This window comes from Salarias fasciatus, unplaced genomic scaffold (genome assembly GCF_902148845.1).
Source record: "Salarias fasciatus unplaced genomic scaffold, fSalaFa1.1, whole genome shotgun sequence".
NCBI lineage: Eukaryota > Metazoa > Chordata > Actinopteri > Blenniiformes > Blenniidae > Salarias > Salarias fasciatus.
In genome coordinates, this window is record NW_021941377.1 from 1 (window position 1) to 10,000 (window position 10,000).

A 10,000-nucleotide genomic window follows, 5' to 3' on the forward strand; every position below is an offset into this window, starting at 1 on the left:
ACCTAAGCAGTGACAGTAACTAATGACTAATAGAGAACTATGCAGTTATAGAGTAACTAATAAGTAATAGAGTAACTAAGCAGTGATAGAGTAACTAATAATAGAGTAACTAAGCAGTGACAGAGTAATTAATAAGTAATAGAGTAACTCAGCAGTGATAGAGTAACTAATGAGTAATAGAGTAACTAAGCAGTGATAGAGTAACTAATGAGTAATAGCGTAACTAAGCAGTGATAGAGTAACTCATGAGTAATAGAGTAACTAAGCAGTGATAGAGTAACTAATGAGTAATAGAGTAACTAAGCAATGTTAGAGTAACTCATGAGTAATAGAGTAACGAAGCAGCGATAGAGTAACGAAACACTTAAAAAGTAACTTATGAGTAAGAGGAGTAACTAATGAGTAATGGAGTAATGAAGCACTGATAAGGTAACTAAACAGTAATAGAGTAACTAAGCAGTGACAGAGTAACTAATGAGTAATAGAGTAACTAAGCAGTGATAGAGTAACTGAGTAATAAAGTAACTAAACAGTAATAGAGTAACTAAGCAGTAATAGATTAACTAATGAGTAAAAGAGTAACTAAGCAGTGATAGAGTAACTAATGAGTAATAAAGTAACTAAGCAGTAATAGAGTAACAAAGCAGTGATAGAGCAACTAATGAGTAATAAAGTAACTAAGCAGTGATAGAGTAACTGAGTAATAAAGTAACGAAGCAGTAATAGAGTAACTAAGCAGTGACAGAGTAACTGAGTAATAAAGTAACTAAGCAGTAATAAAGTAACTAAGCAGTAATAGAGTAACTAAACAGTGATAGAGTAACTAATGAGTACTAGAGTAACGAAGCAGCGATAGAGTAACGAAACACTTAAAAAGTAACTTATGAGTAAGAGGAGTAACTAATGAGTAATGGAGTAATGAAGCACTGATAAGGTAACTAAACAGTAATAGAGTAAGCAGTGACAGAGTAACTAATGAGTAATAGAGTAACTAAGCAGTGATAGAGTAACTGAGTAATAAAGTAACTAATGAGTAATAGAGTAACTAAGCAGTGATAGAGTAACTGAGTAATAAAGTAACTAAGCAGTAATAGAGTAACTAAGCAGTAATAGATTAACTAATGAGTAAAAGAGTAACTAAGCAGTAATAGAGTAACTAAGCAGTGATAGAGCAACTAATGAGTAATAGAGTAACTAAGCAGTGTTAGAGTAACTGAGTAATAAAGTAACGAAGCAGTAATAGAGTAACTAAGCAGTGACAGAGTAACTGAGTAATAAAGTAACTAAGCAGTAATAAAGTAACTAAGCAGTAATAGAGTAACTAAACAGTGATAGAGTAACTAATGAGTAATGGAGTAACTAAGCAGTGATAGAGTAACTGAGTAATAGAGTAACTAATGAGTGATAGAGTAACTAAGCAGTCATAGAGTAACTAATGAGTAATAGAGTAACTAAGCAGTGATAGAGTAACTAAACACTTAGTCACTTATGAGTAAGACTAACTAATGAGTAATGGAGTAATGAAGCACTGACAAGGTAATTAATAAGTAATAGAATAACAAAGCAGTAATAGAGTAACTAACGAGTTATACAGTAAGTAAGCAATGATAAATTAACTAAATACTAATAGAGTAAATAATAACTAATAGAGTAACTAAGTAGTGATAAAGTAACTAAAAACTAACACAGTAACTAATGAGTAATAGAGTAACTTCGTAGTGACAGACTAAGTAGTAATACAGTAACTTATCAGCAATAGAGTAACTAGGTAATAGAGTAAGTAATCAGTAATAGAGTAACTGAGTGGTAATAGAGTACTAACACAGCAATAGTGACTAAAATAATAGAGTAAACACTAAAAGATTAAATGAGTAGTAGAGTAACTTAACAGTGATAGAGTAACTAATGAGTGTTACAGGAACTATTGAGTAACAGAGTAACTAATGACTTAGAGTAAATAAGCAGTGATTGAGTAACTAAACATTAATAGAGTAACTAAACAGTAATAAAGTAAAGAGTAACAAAGTAACTAATTGGTGATAGAGTAACTAATGGCAAAATAGAGTAAGCATTGATAGAGTAACTAAACAGTAATAGAGTAACTAAACAGTAACAGCATAACTAAGCTGCAATAGAGTAATGAGTAATGGAGTAACAAAGGAGTGATAGAGTAACTAAAGAGCAATTCAGTAACTAAGCAGTGATAGAGTAACTAAGTAACTCTGAAAGTAACTAAACAGTAATAGCGTTCATGCTAACAACAGCTTAAACATACTAACTAGCGGCTAACGCTAACAGTCACAAGCCGCTAGCGCTAGCCGCTAGCAGCTAGTGACTGCTAGCGCTAGCCGCTAGCGGCTTGTGACTGTTAGTGCTAGCCGCTAGCGGCTAATGACTGCTAGCGCTAGCCGCTAGCGGCTTGTGACTGTTAGTGCTAGCCGCTAGCGGCTTGTGACTGTTAGCGCTAGCCGCTAGCGGCTAATGACTGTTAGCGCTAGCCGCTAGCGGCTTGTGACTGTTAGCGCTAGCCGCTAGCGGCTTGTGACTGTTAGCGCTAGCCGCTAGCGGCTTGTGACTGCTAGCGCGAGCCGCTAGCGGCTTGTGACAGTTAGCGCTAGCCGCTAGCGGCTTGTGACTGCTAGCGCTAGCCGCAAGCGGCTTGTGACTGCTAGCGCTAGCCGCTAGCGGCTTGTGACTGCTTGCGCTAGCCGCTAGCGGCTTGTGACTGTTAGCGCTAGCCGCTAGCGGCTAGCCGTTACCCTTGTTCTCCTCGTTCTCGGCCAGCGCCTTGACGCTGGACATCAGGATGTCGTCGTAGCCCAGGAACTCGTCCAGCAGGAAGCGGCTGAAGCCGTCGCCGAAGCAGGCGTCCCGCGCCGGGTCTGCGGGGGACACGCTAGGTTAGCAGGCTAGCGCTAGGCTAAACCTGCTAACGGTAAGCTAGCATGCTAAAAAACAGGCGAATATACAGGAAAGACTAACGTCTGGATACGGATATAACAATGACATCATCCATCGGTATGCTAGCAGTTAGCATGCTAGCATGAAAATGCTAAGCTGACTGTGCTAACAGGAAGCTAACATGCTAAAGAAAAACAGGTAACCACATACGAAAGACTAATATCTAGATATGGACATAGTGATGACATCATCCTTTAGCATGCTAGCAGTTAGCATGCTAGCAGTTAGCCTCACCCAGCGTGACCACCATGACGGGGATGCGGAGCCGCTGCCGGGTATTCTGGGAAAGCCGCAGGAAGCCGTACTCCAGAGAGTACTCCACCATGTACTCCTCCTGGGGCCAGGCTGGACGTAAACAAACAAACAAACAAACAACTTCTTAAAACCAATACAAGAACAAAGGGAGGCAGGAGTGATGTCGTTTCGATGGAGTTGGCGGAGTCACGGTTTCCAAAAACAAAGTGGGCGGAGTCAGGGTGTACATATAAAGTGGGCGGAGTAATGATAAGAATATAGAGTGGGTTTGCAGGGACGGAAAGTGGGCGGAGTCAGGGGGAAAAAGAAAGTGGGTGGAGTCAGAGGGAAAATATAAAGTGGGCAGAGTCAGGGTTTGAAAGAACAGAAAGTGGGTGGAGTCAGGATGAAAAAAAAGTGGGTGGAGTCATGCTTAAAATATAAAGTGGGCGGAGTCAGGGTGAAAACATTAAGTGGACGGAATCAGGGTTTAAAGTGGGCGGAGTCCGGGTGATCACGTTAAGTGGGCGGAGTTGGGATGGAAATATACAGTGGGCGGAGTCAGGGTTTGAAGGAACAGAAAGTGGGCGGAGTCAGGGTGAACATAGAAAGTGGGCAGAGTCATGATGAGAATATAGAATGGGCGGAGTCAGGGTTTGAAGGGACAGGGAGTGGGCGGAGTCAGGGTGAAAATACAAAGTGGGTGGAGTCTGGGTGAAATATAAAGGGGGCGGAGTCAGGGTGAAAAAATGAAGTGGGCGGAGTCAGGTTTGAAGGGCAGAAAGTAGGTGGAGTTAGGGTGAGAATATAAAGTGGGTGGAGTCAGGCGCTAAAATATAAAGGGGGCGGAGTCAGTGATTGAAGGGACATAAAGTGGGCGGAGTCATGGGGAAAATATAAAGTGGGCGGAGTTAGGGTGAAAATACAAAGTGGGCAGAGACTGGGTGAAAATACAAAGAGGGCGGAGTCAGGGTGAAAATATAAAGGGGGCGGAGTCAGGTTGACAATATTAAGTGGGCGGAGTCAGTTTGAAGAAACAGAAAGTGGGCGGAGTCAGAGTGAAAATATAAAGGGGCAGAGTCGAGGTGAGAATAGAAAGTGGGCGGAGTCAGGTTTGAGGGGGCAGAAAGTGGGCGGAGTCAGGGTGAAAAATAAAGTGGGTGGAGTCATGGGGAAAATATAAAGTGGGCGGAGTCAGGGTCAAATGAAGCATACAGTGGGCGGAGTCAAAATAAGAAAACAAGTGGGCGGAGTCAGGGTAAAAACACAGTGGGTGGAGTCGGGTAAAGAAAGGACAGTGGACGGACTTAGGGTAGAAAAAAAGTGGGCGGAGTCACGGCAAAAAAAAAACAAAGTGAGTGGAGTCAGGGTAATTGAAGTGGGAGGAGCCAAGGCGATGCAAGCAAAAGTGGGTGGAGTCAGGGTTTAAAAAAGTGGGTGCAAACAGGGTCAACCAAAAAAACAAAAGGTGGGCGGGGTCAGCAAGAATATGAAACAGTGGGCGGAGTCAGGGTGAAGAGAACAAAGTGGGCGGGGCCTCCCGTCACCTTTGGCGCTCTGAGTGAAGGACACGTCCTGGCTGCTGTTGGCTCCGCCCCCTGCTCCTCCTCCTCCTCCAATCACAGCCGGCTTGAGGCGGGGCTCCAGGTCCAGCTCGAACTGCCACACAGTTAGCATAGCATTACTGTTAGCATGTCCTCACGGCTAGCGTAGCATTAGCATGTTGTCATTGCTAAGATTAGCATTAGCATTAGCCAGTCGTCAATGCTAGCATTTGCATTAGCTATACCTGTCAGCATTAGAATTAGCGTTAGCATTAGCTTTAGCCAATCCTCACTGCTAGCATAGGCATTAGCTTCGGCCAGTCCTTACTGCTAGCATTAGCATTAACCAATTCTTAGTGCTAGCATTAGCATTACAACTAGCTTTTGTGTTAGCATTACCCCTCACTTTTAGCATTAGCACTAGCTTACCATTATTAGTCAAGCTTTAATACTAGCAAAAACAGATTTATCATTAGCCCTCACTATTAGCATTAGCACTAGCTTTAGCATTATTCGACAATCCTTAATGACAGCATTAACACTAACTTTAGCATTATTAGACTTTCCTTACTGATAGCATTAGCATTAGCTTTATCATTAGCCCTCACTATTAGCATTAGCCCTCACTGTTAGCATTAGCTTCAGCATTATGAGTCATTCTTTATGGCATTAGCATTAGCTTTAGCATTATTAGACAATCCTAAATATAGCATTAGCCCTCACTGTTAGCATTAGCATTAACAGACGCTGTTAGCATTAGCACTAGCTTTAGCAATATTAGACAATCCTTAATATAGCATTAGCCCTCACTGTTAGCATTAGCATTAGCAGACACTGTTAGCATTAGCACTAGCTTTAGCATCTGGTGTTAGCATTAGCGCTAGCCACCTGCACGGAGCTGTTGCTGAACATGTCCAGGCTCATCTCCTCCTCCTCCTCCTCCGGCTCCTCCCCCTCCTCGGCCGGCAGCCCCGCCCCCGGCCCCGGCCCCGCCTCCTCCTGGCCTCCTCCTCCTCCACCACTACCACTGCTGCTGCTGCTGAAGGTGGGCGGGGCCTGCGGCGGGGCCCCAGCCCCCGATTGGCTGCGCTGGATCTCCACCCGCAGCACTCCGTCCCGGGGCCAGCGCTCTCTCACCGCCGCCAGGCAGTCGATGGGCGAGCGAGAGAAGGCCATGTGGATGTAGGCCAGGATGAAGAGGACCAGCAGGGCCTGTAAACAAACAAACAAACAAACAAGTCAACAACAGGATGAAGAGGACCAGCAGGGCCTGTAAACAAACATACAAACAAACAAACAAGTCAACAACAGGATGAAGAGGACCAGCAGGGCCTGTAAACAAACAAACAAACAAACAAACAAGTCAACAACAGGATGAAGAGGACCAGCAGGGCCTGTAAACAAACAAACATGTAAACAAACAGGTCAACAACAGGATGAAGAGGACCGGCAGGGCCTGTAAACAAACAAACAAACAAACAAGTCAACAACAGGATGAAGAGGACCAGCAGGGCCTGTAAACAAACAAACAAACAAACAAACAAACAAGTCAACAACAGGATGAAGAGGACCAGCAGGGCCTGTAAACAAACAAACATGTAAACAAGTCAACAACAGGATGAAGAGGACCAGCAGGGCCTGTAAACAAACAAACAAGTCAACAACAGGATGAAGAGGACCAGCAGGGCCTGTAAACAAACAAACAAACAAACAAGTCAACAACAGGATGAAGAGGACCAGCAGGGCCTGTAAACAAACAAACATGTAAACAAACAGGTCAACAACAGGATGAAGAGGACCGGCAGGGCCTGTAAACAAACAAACAAACAAACAAGTCAACAACAGGATGAAGAGGACCAGCAGGGCCTGTAAACAAACAAACAAACAAACAAACAAACAAGTCAACAACAGGATGAAGAGGACCAGCAGGGCCTGTAAACAAACAAACATGTAAACAAGTCAACAACAGGATGAAGAGGACCAGCAGGGCCTGTAAACAAACAAACATGTAAACAAACAAGTCAACAACAGGATGAAGAGGACCAGCAGGGCCTGTAAACAAACAAACAAACAAACAAGTCAACAACAGGATGAAGAGGACCAGCAGGGCCTGTAAACAAACATACAAACAAACAAACAAGTCAACAACAGGATGAAGAGGACCAGCAGGGCCTGTAAACAAACAAACAAACAAACAAACAAGTCAACAACAGGATGAAGAGGACCAGCAGGGCCTGTAAACAAACAAACATGTAAACAAACAGGTCAACAACAGGATGAAGAGGACCGGCAGGGCCTGTAAACAAACAAACAAACAAACAAGTCAACAACAGGATGAAGAGGACCAGCAGGGCCTGTAAACAAACAAACAAACAAACAAGTCAACAACAGGATGAAGAGGACCAGCAGGGCCTGTAAACAAACAAACAAACAAACAAACAAACAAAGTCAACAACAGGATGAAGAGGACCAGCAGGGCCTGTAAACAAACAAACATGTAAACAAGTCAACAACAGGATGAAGAGGACCAGCAGGGCCTGTAAACAAACAAACAAGTCAACAACAGGATGAAGAGGACCAGCAGGGCCTGTAAACAAACAAACAAACAAACAAGTCAACAACAGGATGAAGAGGACCAGCAGGGCCTGTAAACAAACAAACATGTAAACAAACAGGTCAACAACAGGATGAAGAGGACCGGCAGGGCCTGTAAACAAACAAACAAACAAACAAACAAACAAACAAACAAACAAACAAGTCAACAACAGGATGAAGAGGACCAGCAGGGCCTGTAAACAAACAAACATGTAAACAAGTCAACAACAGGATGAAGAGGACCAGCAGGGCCTGTAAACAAACAAACATGTAAACAACAAGTCAACAACAGGATGAAGAGGACCAGCAGGGCTGTAAACAAACAAACAAACACACAAGTCAACAACAGGATGAAGAGGACCAGCAGGGCCTGTAACAACATACAAACAAACAAACAAGTCAACAACAGATGAAGAGGACCAGCAGGGCCTGTAAACAACAAACAAACAAACAAACAATTCAACAACAGGATGAAGAGGACCAGCAGGCCTGTAAACAAACAAACATGTAAACAAACAGGTCAACAACAGGATGAGAGACCGGCAGGGCCTGTAAACAAACAAACAAACAAACAAGTCACAACAGGGATGAAGAGGACCAGCAGGGCCTGTAAACAAACAAACAAACAAACAAACAAACAAGTCAACAACAGGATGAAGAGGACCAGCAGGGCCTGTAAACAAACAAACAAACAAACAAGTCAACAACAGGATGAAGAGGACCAGCAGGGCCTGTAAACAAACAAACAAACAAACAAGTCAACAACAGGATGAAGAGGACCAGCAGGGCCTGTAAACAAACAAACAAACAAACAAGTCAACACAGATATGAAGAGGACCAGCAGGCCTGTAAACAACAAACATGTAAACAAACAGGTCAACAACAGGATGAAGAGGACCGGCAGGGCCTGTAAACAAACAAACAAACAAACAAACAAACAAACAAACAAACAAACAAGTCAACAACAGGATGAAGAGGACCAGCAGGGCCTGTAAACAAACAAACAAACAAGTCAACAACAGGATGAAGAGGACCAGCAGGGCCTGTAAACAAACAAACAAACAAACAAACAAACAAACAAACAAACAAACAAACAAACAAACAAACAAGTCAACAACAGGATGAAGAGGACCAGCAGGGCCTGTAAACAAACATACAAACAGGTAAACAACATGGAAATAAGCAAGTAAACAACATGGAGACAAGTAAATAACAAGCAAGTAACAAGGAAATAAACAAGTAAGTAACATGGAGACAGTTAAACAACAACCAGGTAAACAACATAGACACAAGTAAACAACATGGAAACAAGTAAATAACAAGCAAGTAAACAGGGAAACAAACAAGTAAATAACATGGAGACAAGTAAACAAGCAAGTAAGCATGGAAAATAAACAGGTAAACAACATGGAGACAGGTAAACAACATGGAGACAAGTAAATAACAAGCAAGTAAACAGGGAAACAAACAAGTAAACAACATGGAGACAAGTAAACAAGCAAGTAAGCATGGAAAATAAACAGGTAAACAACATGGAGACAGGTAAACAACATGGAGACAAGTAAATAACAAGCAAGTAAACAGGGAAACAAACAAGTAAACAACATGGAGACAGGTAAACAAGGAAATAAACAAGCAAACATAGAGACATGTAAACAAAGAAATAAACAACAACAAGGGAATAAACAAGTAAACAAGGAAATAAACAAGTAAACAACATGGAGACAGGTAAACAACAAGGAAATAAACAAGTAAACAACAAGGAAATAAACAAGTAAACAACAAGGAAATAAGCAACAGGATGAAGAGCACCAGCAGGGCCTGAGATAAACAAGTAAACAAATAAACAAGTAAACAACAGGATGAAGAGGACGAGGAGCGCCTGTAAACAAACAAACAAGTAGACAACCTGGAAACAAACAAGTAAACACGGTGAAAAGTAAACAACTCGTAAGCAAACAAGCAAACAGGGAAACAACAAGGAAGTGATGGATGAAGCCCCGCCCCCCTCTGCCGGCCCGTCTCCATGGCAACAGATGTTGCTGCTGTTGCTGCTGCAGGATGACCGGTCCCTGATCCCCCCGCCCCGTCCCCCGCCGGGCCCCCGGGCCTCACCTTGAGCAGCACGAAGAACTCCAGCAGGCGGCGGCCGGCGGGGGGGAAGAGGCGGGCGTAGGTGACGGCCATCTTGAAAAACAAGGCGTGGAAGAGGCGGTCCCGCACATTGATCAGAGGGTTCTGGTTCTGGTTCTGGTTGGGGTTGGGGTTGGGGGGTTGGGGTTCCGGGGGGGGCGGGGCCCGGGCCCCATGTTGTTGTTGTTGTTGTTCTGGGCCTGGTTCGGGTCCTGGTTCTGCTCCTGGTTCTCCATCATGGCCCTGGTAGAAGTACCTGTAATCTGACACCCCCAAACAGCCACGCCCACACGTCAGCGTCCAGGCCACGCCCACTTCACGGCATGATTACATCCTCAAAAAGGTCTCTAAGCTCCGCCCACTTCCCAACGCAGACTCCGCCCGCTTTGTGTTCACCACATGCTGGCTGGAAGCCCCGCCCACCTCAACCACCAAGGCCCCGCCCATTTCCCCTAGAGCCAGGAAGGGGAGTACAGTCTGGGTCCAAGACCAGGATCCAAGACCAGGATCAAGACCAGGATCTAAGACCGGGA

General features: G+C 43.8%; 1 protein-coding gene across 1 annotated transcript in view; it reads right to left on the reverse strand.

Moving 5' to 3' along the window:
- Window positions 1–2,476: 2,476 nt before the first annotated feature.
- tmem259 (transmembrane protein 259) overlaps window positions 2,477–10,000 on the reverse strand; it is an 8,892-nt gene continuing 1,368 nt past the window's right edge. Inside the window, exons 2-6 of the mRNA XM_030087247.1 lie at window positions 9,450–9,730; window positions 5,628–5,951; window positions 4,743–4,854; window positions 3,196–3,306; window positions 2,477–2,882 (exon numbers count right to left, since the gene is read on the reverse strand). Of these exons, the coding sequence (XP_029943107.1) occupies window positions 2,749–2,882; window positions 3,196–3,306; window positions 4,743–4,854; window positions 5,628–5,951; window positions 9,450–9,521 (753 nt within the window). The 5' untranslated portion in view covers window positions 9,522–9,730 and the 3' untranslated portion in view covers window positions 2,477–2,748. The remainder of the gene's footprint in view (window positions 2,883–3,195; window positions 3,307–4,742; window positions 4,855–5,627; window positions 5,952–9,449; window positions 9,731–10,000) is intronic.